This window comes from Buteo buteo, chromosome Z (genome assembly GCF_964188355.1).
Source record: "Buteo buteo chromosome Z, bButBut1.hap1.1, whole genome shotgun sequence".
Taxonomy (NCBI): domain Eukaryota; kingdom Metazoa; phylum Chordata; class Aves; order Accipitriformes; family Accipitridae; genus Buteo; species Buteo buteo.
Genome location: NC_134204.1, coordinates 4,279,615 through 4,294,663, shown reverse-complemented (window position 1 = coordinate 4,294,663; position 15,049 = coordinate 4,279,615). Strand labels below are relative to the sequence as shown.

General features: G+C 41.3%; 1 protein-coding gene across 2 annotated transcripts in view; it reads left to right on the top strand.

The window, feature by feature from the left end:
- KATNAL2 (katanin catalytic subunit A1 like 2) overlaps nucleotides 1–14,873 on the top strand; it is a 32,222-nt gene extending 17,349 nt beyond the window's left edge. For both annotated transcript variants that reach the window (XM_075019543.1, XM_075019542.1), the window contains exons 11-16: nucleotides 130–248; nucleotides 2,361–2,452; nucleotides 4,337–4,447; nucleotides 12,720–12,882; nucleotides 13,855–13,957; nucleotides 14,286–14,873. In XM_075019543.1, the coding sequence (XP_074875644.1) occupies nucleotides 130–248; nucleotides 2,361–2,452; nucleotides 4,337–4,447; nucleotides 12,720–12,882; nucleotides 13,855–13,957; nucleotides 14,286–14,425 (728 nt within the window). In that variant the 3' untranslated portion in view covers nucleotides 14,426–14,873. The remainder of the gene's footprint in view (nucleotides 1–129; nucleotides 249–2,360; nucleotides 2,453–4,336; nucleotides 4,448–12,719; nucleotides 12,883–13,854; nucleotides 13,958–14,285) is intronic.
- Nucleotides 14,874–15,049: the final 176 nt, after the last annotated feature.

Genomic DNA, 15,049 nt, shown 5'->3' with positions numbered 1-15,049 from the left:
ATTCAATGATTCTATGACTTTTTCTATTTTACTGTTTTTATCTGACTGGTAGTAGGATGAGGGGAAGTATTCAAACATTTACATTATATTTCTTTAGAGAATGAATTTCTTCAATGCTGTTGTTTGTAGGTACTGGAAAAACTTTGCTTGCTAAGGCTGTTGCCACAGAGTGCAATACAACCTTTTTCAACATATCAGCATCCACCATTGTCAGCAAATGGAGGGGTGATTCAGAAAAACTTGTCCGGGTAAGAATTATTATCTCATTTGTTATACTTTAATAAATATTAGGTTCCCACTTAAAGAACTGGAGTTTAACACAGAACTGGAAAGTATGTATTCCTCTGATACTCATAATCTTTCCTGTCTTGGACAAAACATGTGACTCTGCTTGTATCTAGTTCTTAAAATGGGAATGACATCACTTCTGCAGAAGTCTCACAATGGGTTCTTGCTGTGGAATTTTAGTTCTGTGATGTGAGATGAAGCAGATGTCCTGAAGGCAGCAAAAATTTTTTACTCACTGACTAACAGACAGGCAAGCAGGCTTCCTAACTGAAATAGTGTTTGCTTAGTGACCCCTTCAAAGTGCTTGACATCCTTTCTGCAAGGGTTGGCTCATAGGCTCCCTACAAAATGTTGTTTGGATTCCCAAGTTCCCTACTATTCTTAGTCTTCAGGGCACAGAATTGCCAAAAAATTCCATTGTCACAAAGATCTGATGGTCAAATGCAGACGTAATGTTGTTTTAAAGAAGGTAGTTTGGTAAAGTATTTTTGCATATAGATTAGCAAGTAGCATGCATGGCTCAACTATGGTATAAAAAAATTGGGGGATTCAGGTTTAGCATCCTTGCCCTGAGGTGCCCATCCTAATCTCTCCATAATGTCCACCATTTCAGTGTAAGAAATCCACAGGCTCTTAGCCTTCCTTTACGCTCATCTCTTACACTTTGGATAGATACAGAGCTCTTGAAAATGAATAATCGTAACAGATTGCACTTGGCAAATGGCACTACAAGCATTGTTAATCTGTCTTGAAATTTAGGCTCTGTCTGCAACGTAATTATTCTTCATGTGTCCTTTGTCCTTTAAAATGGCACATTTTTCTTCTGACATTCACCTCCTATGTTATTGATCCTCTTGACATCTGTCTCAGTAGCTTCCTAGAAGTTTCCCTTCTGGCAGGAGTAGAGATGGGACAGTCTGGTTTTTGACACCATAATCCAAAAGGTTTTTGTGAACATGCTGCAGCATTTGCAATGATATTGAACTTGTGGCATTTTACCCTTAGTTGAGTTTTTGGCAGAATCCAAAAATGAAATAAGATTGTGGATCAGGACAGCTCTAAGAAAAGTATTGTGTGAATTTATATCCTAAAATCACATGAGGCTGGTGCAGGAGTCTTCTGAAGTGTGAAGTATACGTGGGTTTTGTGGTCATGTGGGGGCATGTCTGCTCATCCTGTTTTCCTCAGTTCTCAGCTGTATTGGTGTGATTTTATATTTTAGATTTGTAGTAAAATTGTAGGCTGGTCATGGACTATTTGTGACTCTGAGCAAATAATTTAAACCCTGTGCTTCATATCCAAAGTGTAGAGAGAATAATATATGTCTTTTTTAATTTGTTTTTTTAAGTGTTCATATCAAAAAGTGCTGGATTAATATATATTGTTAGTGATATTTATTTAAAAACTCAAAGAACCCTTCACTGAAGAAGAACCGACAATATGTTCTTACTGCTAATTTAAGCCACTCCATGTTTACAGAAAAATAGATGAAACTTCCTTATCCAAAGGGCACACCCAGATTTTTTGTCAGCTTAATATTCCATTTTTTTAATCTTGATTATTCAAGCAGTTTATGTTTGTTTTCACCAGGAAAAACAAAAGAACTGCTTGATTCTTATCAAGAGAATCAGTCCATTTTGTTTCATTATGGTTCAGCTGACTTGTAAATTTTTTTTCTCAAATCCTTATTTAAAAAAACTACAAATGGAGCAACAACAAAAGATGGATGTTTAATCTCTGATAACAATTTAGGAGTTCCCAGAATCCTCTGATGGATCATTTTCTTCTATCCTATTATTCACAGGGTACTCTGATAGGATTTAGCCAGAAAGATTGACATATAAAGACAGGATTACAAGGCTGTGTTCTTTATAACTCCTTTACAAACCTTTCAGAATTTGAAAGGATTCGGGGACCCTCAGCCTACCCAGAGCTTTTTCCCAACAGATATTCCTTTTTGTCCTAGAAGTTTGGAATGTGGGTGCTGTTACTTATCTTCTGTGCCAGTGGCCCTTAATGCCTTTTTGTGTTAGTTTATCTTTTCTTTCACATTTCCTCTTCTCTCTAAACAGGTGTTATTTGAGCTTGCCCGGTACCATGCTCCTTCCACAATTTTCTTGGATGAGCTGGAGTCAGTTATGAGTCAGAGAGGCACTGCTTCTGGGTAACTGATGAGACCACTTCCTGTGGCTCTGGGAGAATATTTGTCCCCCTTTTACTGCATCTTTTCAATAGTGTGTGTGTTTAGGTGCTGACCAATGTTTAATCATAGAGTGTACCTGTTAGAAACAAATCTTAGCTAAACTGAAGCCTGAGGCTACTCCATAAACTTCAACAGGAGCATGATTGGGCCCCTGGAAGACTTGTCTTTTGGATTTTATTGCCATTATAATTACTTTGAGTGATAATGGTAATTTTCTTGACTTTTTATTAAGCAATTTTTCTTCTGTTCTGTTGTCAACTTTAGGAGCCTCGCAGTGTGCTATTGTCAGAATGCCTGTCAGCTCCAAAAGTACCGCTTCATGAAAGTGTTGCATACGCTATGGGCATTTAAAGGGCTAGATGTAGTGGTTGTTTCATTCACAGTAGATGAGATCAGTAGAGAAGCAAGCGTGAAAGATAGGTTGTGTGAAGATTAGCAAGGGACTATGGGTCCAGCAAGACTCTGAGGAGGGAGGTGCAAGAGTGTATAACCAGTGGTGATGTAGTTTAAAATACAGGATTTGAAGTGGAAATAAAGGCAGTGGGGGGGAAACAACAGATGACTTGTTGGAGGCGAGTAAGAAGCAGCTGATTTTGTGACACTTTGGACAGGCTTAGGCATAGCAGGGTAAGATGGAGTGTAGACGGTGGAATGGCATTTTCATTAATGAGACAAATTTTGGTGGTATTGTCAGGACTACCAGGTACAGGAATGGGAGGATGTTATTATTGTCATCCATGGTGTAGACAGTTTATAGTTAAAAACAAATTGAAAAGGTTAGGGCTGGGGAAGAAGCAGGAGAAATATAAAAATATTGTTACAACCATTAGGAGCCCATTACAGTGGATTTTATGTACTGTAAATTATATGCTTACAAAGATGTATAAATAGAATATGCTATATCGTAAAGATACAGCTTGTAATAATTGTCAGTTAATAGCTACAAATTATAGGCCAAATTTTGCCTTCATATATACTTTTAAAAGCTCTCATTAACATCACTGGATTATATATTTTAATAAGGATTTTTATCTAAGATTATGTTGTTATTTTAACATATCCTTATTAAATATTGACTTGGCACTGATGTGTGGATGCTTTTGCAGAAATAAGCCATTAAACCTGAATTGTAGCTCTTACCATCTAAGGCCCTGATGTTTTCTCTGGGTTTGATCCAGGAGTTTCCAAGAACTCCACATCTGGGACCAAGGGTTCAAACTGGTTTCCTGCAAAATTGGTTACCTGGATCAGGGCCAGCATTCTTAGCACTTTGCTTAAGTTCCCCTTCTCTTTTTGAGGAAGGATCCTTTCTGTGTGGTTTCTGCCCCATTTTTAAATACATTTCAGTTTGGCATATTTTTCTGTTTGCTTTTGATAGAACATTTTGCAAAATATTGAATTCAGTAGTAGGTGTATCTTCATGTGGCCGCTTAAAGTTAACTCACAGAAAAATGCCAGTAGTTCTCCTGATATAGGTAGGTGTATTAGTTATTTAATGGCAACTATCACATTATAAAAATTCTCCTACATAGATCGATCAATCAAAGCCTTAGCTGTTTTCCAGTAAACATCAACACTGCATGGAGATTAATCTGAAGAAAAAAAAAATTTTCTTTGGTTTCAGTAATAGTGAATTCTCCTCACTTTAATGCACTGAAAAGAGTCCATTTAAGTAATCATTAGAAAGCTTGATTTTAATGCTTAGATGTTAGCTAATGGAGCTTAATCATGCTTTGAACTGGGGCAAAACTGTGACAAGGGCTCAGTTGCTGTGAATGACACTGTATAAATAAAGATGATTACTTTAATGCACTGAGCAAATAATATTTCTCTGAATCTTGGTAGTGGTGAACATGAAGGAAGTCGGCGGATGAAAACAGAATTACTGGTACAGATGGATGGCTTGGCCCGATCTGATGATCTTGTATTTGTTTTAGCAGCTTCCAATCTGCCATGGTAAGAGATCCAGAGAGTACATTTTGAATACATTTGCATGAGCTTCTAAGCACAGATAAAGATTTTATTTAGACTTTTGCAGAAAAGCCTTGATATTTGGTTAAAGCATTTAAAGATTAATTTGGAGCTTTTACTTTTAAACTCTACAATTCTTGCTATTTGTGCCACATGAGAATAATCCATAATAAAGTCAACATATGCTGGTGCTACCAGCTGCTAATATTTAAAATGGAGTATTTGACTTTATAGGCAAGTTATTTACTATGTTTAAGCTAAGAAGGGTTTCAGCCTGGAACTGTAAGGTGCTTAAAACATCTAGTGCTTAGAAGGATACTCCACAAATAGGAATGTTGGATTTTATCGGTATCAAATGTGACTTTTAAAAGTTGAGGGGCAAAATTCTAAAGTTTCTTTAACATGATTTAGAATAGAAGAATAAACGGTTTGGGATTGGAACTAGGGCACTTCATCATGTTGGTTCTCAAAATGAGCAGGACACATATTGAGAACAAGACAGACAGGAGAGGATGAGGTAGGGAGGTAACATTTGTAGTACGACAACTGTGGATGCTGGGGGGAGTCCAACAGATGGCAGAAAATGGCCAGCTCGTGCTCTCCTTGAACGGCGTCTCCCATGGCAGCATGTTGATCTGGCTTGATCATTCATCTGAACTAGTGTAGTATAGCTTTTTCTTTCATACAAAACATCATCAAATGGTTGCAAATAGAACATGGGGAAAACAACGGCTCTTGGTGAAGCACAGCTATTATTTAACAGTCTGATTTGTAGCTCATTAATAATCTTACAGAGTAGAAGCCAACACCTGTACAGGGAATTGAAGCCCATTGATGATGGGCTTGGTTTTGAAGTTAGTTTTCATAGGTCTGGAATTAGTCTGTGGATTTCTGCCTGCCCCAAGATTCCCCCTGTCCCTGGGCTACTGATCGTGAAATCTTCAGTGGAAGATCATATTTTCCTACAGAGAAATCTGTGCATTGAAAGCAGAGAGGGGAACTTCAGCAAAGTAAATCGTGAAATCATCTGTTTGGTGAGGGACAGCCTTGGATGCAAATGTCTGCAAAAAAGATGAGTTAGGTATAAGAAGGGTTTTTTTTTTTCTTCCTTTCCCTGAAGTATACAGGAAGCAGAGAAATATAAGGTGTCTGCTGGGGGCAGACTGTCTGAACGGCTAATGTTTCTGCAGTCTGCTGATCATCATAGCACTGAGGTCTTTCTTGATATCCGTGTCCCTAAAGGCATGCAGACCTAAGTGGGCTTATTCACCTCTCACATGTAGAGTTGGTGAAGCTAGGAGTCTGAAGACAGCAGTCCTGTTTCCAGGGAACTACAAACTGTAGGAGCCCAATGGCAGGTATTCCCAGGAATGACCTTGTGGGAGCAGCAGCTCAGCAGCATTTCAAGTAGTGATACTTGAAATTTGACTGAAAGGCACATTGTTCATTGATACGATGCTCGCCCAGCTTTGTACTGTGACAGCCACAGAACAGGGCATCCAAAACTGGCTGGGAGCAAGTGAGGGCTCTGCACCCACAAAACCACAGGCTTCATTCCTGGATTATTTTTCACGATGAGTGATTTTTGGCTGATTCTCATGAGGTTGCCATGGGGAGATGTGTTGGAAAAGCCTGTCTGTGTGACTGGAGGGCTCTGGGCTGTGATCAGCAGGCTGTTGCTGGCCGTAGGGAGCGTCCAAATCTGAATCACACAGCATGTGTATCCACAGCTGCTTGCTTTTGGATACTTGTAAAAAAAGCTTCAACTCTTAGTGCATATTTTGTTTTGTATAACATACAAACACACTTCTCGGTCATGACACACCACCTAATGTTCTCTCACAAAGTTTCTGGTTATGCTTTATTCTTCTCCTCAGCTGGTCCCCTTTTTGGCAGGCCAGGCTGAAAGGCCAAGGGAACAGGCAAAGAGAATTAAACAACAGAAGTGATGTTGGTGCCTCAGAATTGAGGCCCAAAAGTAATATTTTGACTCAGTCCCATGTGGCCTGTAAGCCTGACCCATTTCAAAACATGTTAGTGCTGAGAAGCCCGAGTCCTTCAGACACACAGAAGGATGTGGGTCCCCAAGTCTCCATGGCTCTGTGGATGGCTCTGCCATACAGAATTTCCTGCATGATGAACAAAAGGGTGTTTTACCCCAGTCCATCATCTTTCATGAACTTTGTGGGCAGTGTTCACATTGCATAATTTTGGCACCTAAGGTAGAAGGCAAGTTTCTCTTGCTGTGAGACAGTCAACAGCGAAACAACAGATGCAGCAATTCGCAGCAATTGAGAGACCCACAGGGGTCGTCAGGGCTGTTTAATATCTTCATCGATGACTTGGATGATGGGACAGAGTGCACCCTCGGCAAGTGTGCAGATGATACAAAACTGGGAGGAGTGGTTGATAGACCAGAGGGTTGTGCTGCCATTCAGAGGGACCTTGACAGGCTGAAGGAATGAGCCCGCAGGAATCTCATAAAACCTCAAGAGCAGGTGATCAAACACTGGCACAGGTTGCTCAGGGAGGCTGTGGAGTCTTCATCCTTGGAGATGCTCAAAAGCTGACTGGATGTGGCCCTGAGCAACCTGCTCTGGCTGACCCTGATTTGAGCAGGGGGTTGGACTAAATGATCTCCAAGAGATGTCTTCCAAGCTCAGCCATTCTGTGATGCTGTAAATCAAAGCAGAGGCCTAATCTAGGTACCATGAGAGTAATTCAAAGTATTTCTCTCTTCTGGATGTAAGAAAGCCTAAGGGGAGTGGTCATCTAAGTTAGGTATAGAGGCATAGTTGCTGCATACAAACAGGCAGTGTGTTACCCTTCAGTATCCCTCATTAAAAATAAATTAAAATAAATACCTAAGCACTCACTTGAGAATTAGACAGTTCTCTGATGTAAAGGCTGGAGTTTCTGTCCATCACAGAAGAGATCCAGTCCACCTCCTTCTACAAGCCCTGTCTTTCTCTCTGCATTTTCTTTCCTAATGCAAAACCTTGTGTTTCCCATCCAGTCAAGGAAGAGTGCTTCTGAGAGCCACCAGGCAGACATCTTACCTATTGAAATTCAAGTGCCAAAGTGGCAACATATTCAGAGGCTTTCATCTGCCTCTCTATGGCCTGCCCAGGGTTTTCAGGTTCTTTAAGTAGGAGAGTGGCTGTGTGGGCACCTAAAATTTATGTGGAAATAAGATGTACAAGTTAGGCAGGTTCCTACCCTGGCCCAACAGTGTAAGTACAAAGCCATCACTGGCTTTTATAGCCATACTAATGGAGTCTGTGTGTTGGTTTGGGGGATTTATGCCTTGGACAAACTCATGAATTTAAATCAGTACAAAATCCACCCCATTTTGTGTTACAGTATCTATGTGGAAGGAACTGAGCAGAATTTGATTTAATTATGTTCCAGTTGTGTAAGAAAATGCTGAAAAATAAATAGCTACTGGGTGTGTGAACAGTTAAGTTTGAAAGAGAATACATTAATAATCCATTTGTCTCTTTATGGTTTGTTAATAATACACTATAAATGTTTATGTTACTGTAGCATCGTTACTCTTTTAGAAAGAGAAACTGAGCAGTGCACTGCACCTTTCCGTGGTCTCTTAAATTATCCTGTGAGTAGCTAAGCTTCACATGTAATGCTGCAGCATGGCAGTATTAAAAAGGTTCAGATGTCTTTAGAGGATCCATGTCTTTCTGCTCTTGCACACTGGTTTGAAAGGAAAAATCGGGTATTTGAAACCCACTGAGGAAGAGTTCAGAGATGGCAACTGGTCTGAAGGTCACCATGTGGTTTGTGCTGGATCTAGGGATCTTGGAGATGTGTTGATGTCAGCGTGAGGCTGAACTCCCTCTGTATGCTTCTGCAAAAAGAGATTCCTGCATGTATCTTGTTAACGTGTGTCTGCCTTAATGCAACTGATAAACTCTTTCTGGAAAGTCATGCAAAAATTACAGAATACAGTTTTGAGTGTTTTACACATTTGATTTTGGATCATTTTGCAAATCTGAAGTGCTAATTTCTGCAAAATTTCTTCTTTGAAACATCAAAAATGACACAGCTTTTTTAAGGTAAATCCAAAATGACAAGATTTCTATTTTGAGGGAACTGCTGCCACATAAAGCTGGTAATTTGTGTTGGTACGAGGGTGGCAGCTGAGCTGCTCTGAGAAGCCAGCTCCCGCTTTCGCAAGTTTTATACCTGAGAGCTTAGAATTTGCTTTTGGATTTTCTCAACATTGCTCATGGGCAGGTTGGATTTTGCCCTTTCTTAAGTAAATCCAACCTCTGAGTGTAATGACTCAGTTCTCTGGCAGAAATGTGCCTACCGCAGAGAATATGCTTTAAAATGTGGCTGAGTGTATGCTTAGAAAGGTGTTTTAGGGGGATGGAAAGCTTCTGAAAGCCATGAGCCTCTCACATAATCATCGAGGCTCACAGCCTCAAGGCATTTGGGAGTATCTGCTTCCAGAGTGGTTGGTGGGGGTTGAACCCCCTTTAAGATCTCAACTATATGTTTACAGATTATTTTTATGTGTAATAGGCAACATTCAGTCCTACTGTAAGGCTGCATAGGGATATTTCACAACAGAGTTTCAGAATACCTAGTACTACAGTTCAAGGTTGTGGCTTCACAGCACAGCCCTGTGTTCTTGCAAACATTTGGTATTAAGCTGGATTTCAAGAGATCTGTTTAACTTGGATATTTGTTGATCATGAAAAAAATTAGTACCAAGCTGCTTTTAGATGAATGAAAAGAAGCCTAAACAAAGCTCTTTACGCTGCACTGCAGCTATTGATCTTCCTCTTCAGCCAGCGCTTGCTGCCCAGCCTCGCTTCCTGCTGCTCATCAGCAAAGCACTTTCTATTGACAAATTACTTGTTGAAATGATTCAACGTAATTAAATAAAATAAAGGCCTCGTTAGTGAAGAAATAAAGTGATCCTTAACCACGTAGTGAATGTTTCCTAATGTATTGGTGCATTCAATTCGACTTCCATTCCAGTGCTGCTTTCTTCTCCCTCCCCACCCTGAGGGTGGGTGAAGCTTTGGTGCAGGCTGGTAGACTCTTCCCTTCTTCTCCGAGCTGAGTCCCGTTGGAGCCGTGAGCGCGTGGCCAAGATGGATTCAAGGAGAGGTGGGTTGTGAAACCCAAATCAGATCTGGGATTACCCCGTAGTGAGCCCTTTCCCTCCCTCTCAGCGTTGCACGGTACGTACGGTGGAGGAGAGCGAGGAAGGAAAGTGGAGGACGGTGTGGGGAAGCCCTGAGAGGAGCAGGAGAAGACGTGGAGTGACTACAAGCCCTCAGCTGGTGGGGGTTCTGCCTAGGCTGTCTGCAGAGGAGGATGGGAGGTGGGAAGCATGGCAAGCTCGCTCATTCTTGGTGCCTTTTCCTCTAGAGCACTGCGGTGATGATTGCACTAGGCAGGGATTAATTACGGACCAGTCAGCCCTTGTTGCCGTTTCTGGGTTCACTTCTGGAGTTGTTGAGGTCTCGTTAGTTTCTGCCTAAACCACAGTTGTTACCCTTCTTCCTTCTGGAAATGAAAATAGGTGTCTTGTTTATCTTCATGAAATTTGGGAGTGATGACATGGCATGATGCCACATGATGTCAACCTGGGGGAGCTCCGAAAAGTCACCTGCTTTTATAGGTCCTGTACAGCTTTGTGTATCTTTTCGTGAGCATTTCTTAGTACTTGTGTTAGCTATTATTTCAGAGAATATTTTGGTTGGCTTAATGCTTATTATTCTATTCTGCTTAATGTAACTTAACCTTGCTTTTGATCACTAACAAAACAATTTAGCAAACAACCTAAACACTTTAGGTAACAAAAATATTATGTCTTTATTTTCCTCTTTAGCCAAGAAGCAGGGTCACTGTAACCTTTCTGGATAAATAGAGCAACTTCTGTGTATCAGCAGACTTATTTACAGAACGTGGCTAGGGAGCTTATGAACTGTGATCTTGGAGGACACCCCAGGAGTGCTCTGAAGCAGGAGGAGTGGCGGAAAATGCCATCATTTAGAGGATTTGTAGGGTATTTGCGGAGACTGTGGCTGTGGTTGTTCTTTGCCTGCAAGGGTGGTTTAGGGTACCTGCGTGGGCACCTCTAAAACCCAGAGCACTTTTGCCCTGTATATGCAGAGGATGGCAATACAGGTAAATAACAGCCAAGGGGTTGGTCAGCCAGAGAGTAGTCATTTCCAGCCAAGCAAAGCAATTTTGAGGTGAAGTTGAGCTGAAAAATACATTTTGAAAGACAGTGGGGACTAACATGGTTCTTTGGTTGTTCTGGGTGGGACCTTGTGCGAGAGGTGTTGCGCTGAATGTTGGACGGCATCTTAAAACAGCCTAAAAATATCGATAATAATTTCAATATACCAACAGCCATTGATTAGCAAACTCTGGTATTTACTTCTGAGGCCTTGGTTAAGTACTGGGATGGATCTGAATGAATTCCTGTTGTCCTCTGAGTTCCTGTTGACCCGGTTTTCTCATCTTTGCTTTCATTGCCCTTGGCTTAGTGCATGTGGAACAAGCTCTCCCAAACTGAGAGGTCCTTTCTGGGGAAAGGGACGCTACTGCTCTCACTGAGCCGAGAGCCAGATGTGCTGAGATCTGTGGAAAACTTAGGCAGGCACCTAGATGGAGATTTGGGAGCACGTTTTTGGGTCTTTTTATCATGTGCTATGCCAGTAGAAAGCATTTGCTTTTAAAAAATAGGGACACAGTCATCAAAGGTGACAGAAATAATCTCTATGGCTGTGCTACAGATCTGTCTTGAGCTGGCTTTGAGCTCCCTGTAAATTAAAGAGGAGTTTCATACAAGAAGTGTTTCTTGAATGTTGACTTTGCTGGCAAAAAGATTTCACCCAGGGAATCGGGAAGGGTAGAGGCAGGTTTAAGTGTACCCACAGTCCCAGATTGCAGGTGCAGTCCTCCAGCAGCTGGCTCCTGCTCAGCCAACAAGGGTGGAAATGGTGCTTAGGGCTCCTGTTTTTCTGTCCACGCAAGACACAGTGAAGTGAGTTTCCCTCTGATGAGAGTTTCTCAGCAGGTATGAGGACTGAATTATATTTTAAACTGAAATAACAAGTGACTGAATGGGGCCGGTAGAGAAAGATTGGTACAGCACCTGGAAGGATAATAGCTCAGAGCAGCTCCTGGAAGGCACTGGAGACTTATGAGTGAGTAAATATTTTGTAGCAGCTATTTCTTCTTGAAAATTTTATGGATGACTGGGGTACTTGTAGACCATTCCCATTACACAAATGACAAGGGATGCACTGGAGTAGGAATTTGTATTTAGTTGTTTGGTTGTATTACCATTAGCTGCAAACAACTGAAAAGCACTTAGGGGAAAAAAACTAGATTAAAATGAACTGTTTGGATACGTGTTGGAGAGGAGCTGGCATGCCGGGCGTACCAGGACTCCTGACACTTGATCGAATCTGTGGCACTGGCAAGAAGGACTATTTCTAGATGATGATGAAGTGCATTGAGAAAGGAACAGAAAGAAACATTCCTTTTTCTTTCAAGCTTCCTTTGTTCATCACAAGCAAGTAAAAATGAAGAATAGTCCCAATCTTTTGTATTTTATCTTTTTTGTTTGTTTGTTTGTTTTGTTTTGTTTTGACAAAACACCTCTATTGGTGTTGATGTTGACAGCATCATGGTTTCTTGGCTCACTGACCCATTTATCCAGCCTGTCCATCCTTCACATGATCCTCTTTATAGGAATATTTTCCTTTGTGGTTGTATTATTTGTAATTTGTATTGCAGGAGCAGTCTCAGATCAACATCTTGTTCTGCCATAAACATGGCCCTCACATCTGAGACCTTCAGTCTGTATTTTATACCTACTGAGCATCCCTTACAAAGTAGCAGTTAATTAGTCCTGACAGTGCCCCAGATAGACAATTTGTAGTGTCTCCTTAATAGCAAAGGGAGAAAGGGAGAGGTTGTTACTGATGAGACACACTGCAGATGAGTACCAGCGCCAGGGAAGATAACTACAACTTGTGATTGTTATTGTTAAGCCTCATTGTCACAAGCCAGAATATTGCTAACATGCTGAACAGGAATACACTGGATAATTAATACTTTTTTTTTTTTTTTCCTCCAAAATTAGGTTGACACAGTTACAGTTGGGGTTGAAAAATGTCAGTCCCTGCAGCGAGGAGCTTGCTGTCAACGCCACGTCTCCGCAACGAGATGCACTGAGACGATTCCTCTCCTTGTTTGCTTGCAGGGAGTTAGATTCTGCCATGCTGCGGCGGTTGGAGAAGAGGATTTTGGTTGACCTCCCAAGTAAAGAGGCACGGCGGGTGATGATCCAGCACTGGCTGCCGCCTCTGAGCAAGAGCGGAGGCGTGGAGCTGAGAACGGATCTGGACTACAGCTTGCTGGGCCAGGTGAGACAAAACTGCAGCAGGGACAATGCCCGCTCGGTGCTTGAGGTCTTTCTGGGTGGGAACCGTAAGCAAGAGTGACACACATCACCCACAGTGGTGGGATTATGTTGTGGCAGAAGAGGTCCGAAGCAGAGGATTGGGACGGCACCTCCGTATACACCAGTTGCGATGTACGGAGCCTGGGGGAAGGACCGCAGCTCAGTTTGAGGCTCCAGCGAGACACGGGGCTGAGCATTTCACAGGCACGTACCTGGCCGTGGAAATCACTGGTTTCACACAGCTCTGCTTGCAAAATGGTGTATTCTGATCCTCTCTGTTGGGCCAACTTTTCAGCCTTAAATACAGGGAGACTTCCAGCAACAGTATATTTTATCACTCTTCTCAGCAGGCTGGGAGCACTTCCAATTCTTTGGGGTAATGAACAGTTAATTGTGTAGGGAAGGTTTGTCACAGCTCCACTGCTGCGGGAGAAAAGAGCATTTAGACAGTGAAGAGATTCACTAAATAGCAGGCTTTCTTCATTTAGCCCTTTGTCACATCCTGAATTCTTTGAAAATATCTAACAGCTTACCCAGTTGGCCCTTTTTACGTCCGTTCACAGAGACAATACTGCTCAGTTTTTGTTTCATCAATGTTAATGAGGAAATGTAGTTATTTTATTAACAGGAAAGCTGGGAACAGACACAGAAAGGCAGGTTTTATTTGACCTACAGAAAGTTGCCCTACAGAAGGAAAATGCTCAGTATTTTCCTTGCTCCTACAAGGTACTGTGGGCACTTAAGAACAAGCAATGTAAGTTGAGGGGAGGGTACACATAAAAATATGTATGTGTATATATATGTGCATATAAATATATTTCAGACAGGAATAGACTTTACAAATACTTTATATAAATATATATGCTTGTAAATGCCATTCCTGTCCGATTTGTAAGGCTATAAGCTGCAACATATCATTCTGGTCCCGTTACAGGAAACAGATGGGTACTCCGGCTCAGACATAAAACTCGTGTGCAAGGAAGCAGCCATGAGACCAGTGAGGAAAATCTTCGATGCTCTTGAAAATCATCAGCCAGGTACCACAGCTCTGAGGAGAGAATCTGATCTGGGAAATGCTGATGGTCTGCTGTAGCTCTAGAAATTATAATGTTAACCCCAGCAGGTGGAGCTCTGTTATCTGCTTAGAAAAGTTTTTAACTGTACATCTCTAAAGCATCTACCTAAGCTAACATTTCTGAAAACCAGGCCTTTTTTTAAAACTGTCAGTATCTGTGCACCAATATGAATTTTTCTTTATCTCACTAGGTTTATTCTGTTGTTTTTGTATATTAAGTGTTGCATTAGGCAGGGACATAAAAGAACGTCTTTTGGTAATAGTAACAGTATTTAATCAATTCTCTTTAGGTAATAGTAACTTACCCGTGATCCGATTAGACACGATCACAACAGCAGATTTCCTGGATGTGATCGCCCATACCAAGCCATCAGCAAAGAATCTAAGCCAGAAGTACACAGCTTGGCAGAGAGAATTTGAGTCAGTTTGACAAGAAAAAACCCCAAAGATTGAAAATTTCCAAGACTCTTGCTATCCAAAATGGTATCACTTTGCCTCCAAAGGATCAAACAGTGATGGGGAAGGAAGTGCTGTTGTTTCCAGGAAAGAGAATGCAGTGAGAAATGTCAGGGGGAAATCTTCACTTTCAAAATTTAATGGGGATGGGGGCAGTGTTTGGATATTTTTTATTAGCCATTTTCAATGACCACTCAAAAAACATTCTTCATGGAAATAATGTAATGGCAATTGCTATGTAATGAAGACTCCAGCTTAATTTTATGTATAAAGACTTAAGAGATTGCTTGCTTGTCAGTCTTTATTCATGGTAGTTGTTTACAGGTTTCGGGTAGAAGAACTGGAGCAGAAAGCTTGTTAAGAACAGTTAGATGATTACTGTAATTCTCCCTTTCCGAGACTCACTAGAGCATCACAATCCATGCGGCTTTACCAGCAACGACCTGCGCCCTTTCTAATGAAACGTAAGTGACTGCCTCCAGTGAAATCCGGGACCTTAGCAGTGCCTTGTAAATTTGGTTAGTTTGTCATCGTTTTCAGCTGACATCAAAGCCTTGATGTGCCAAATGTATTACTTTCCAGTTGGTTTGGGGTATTT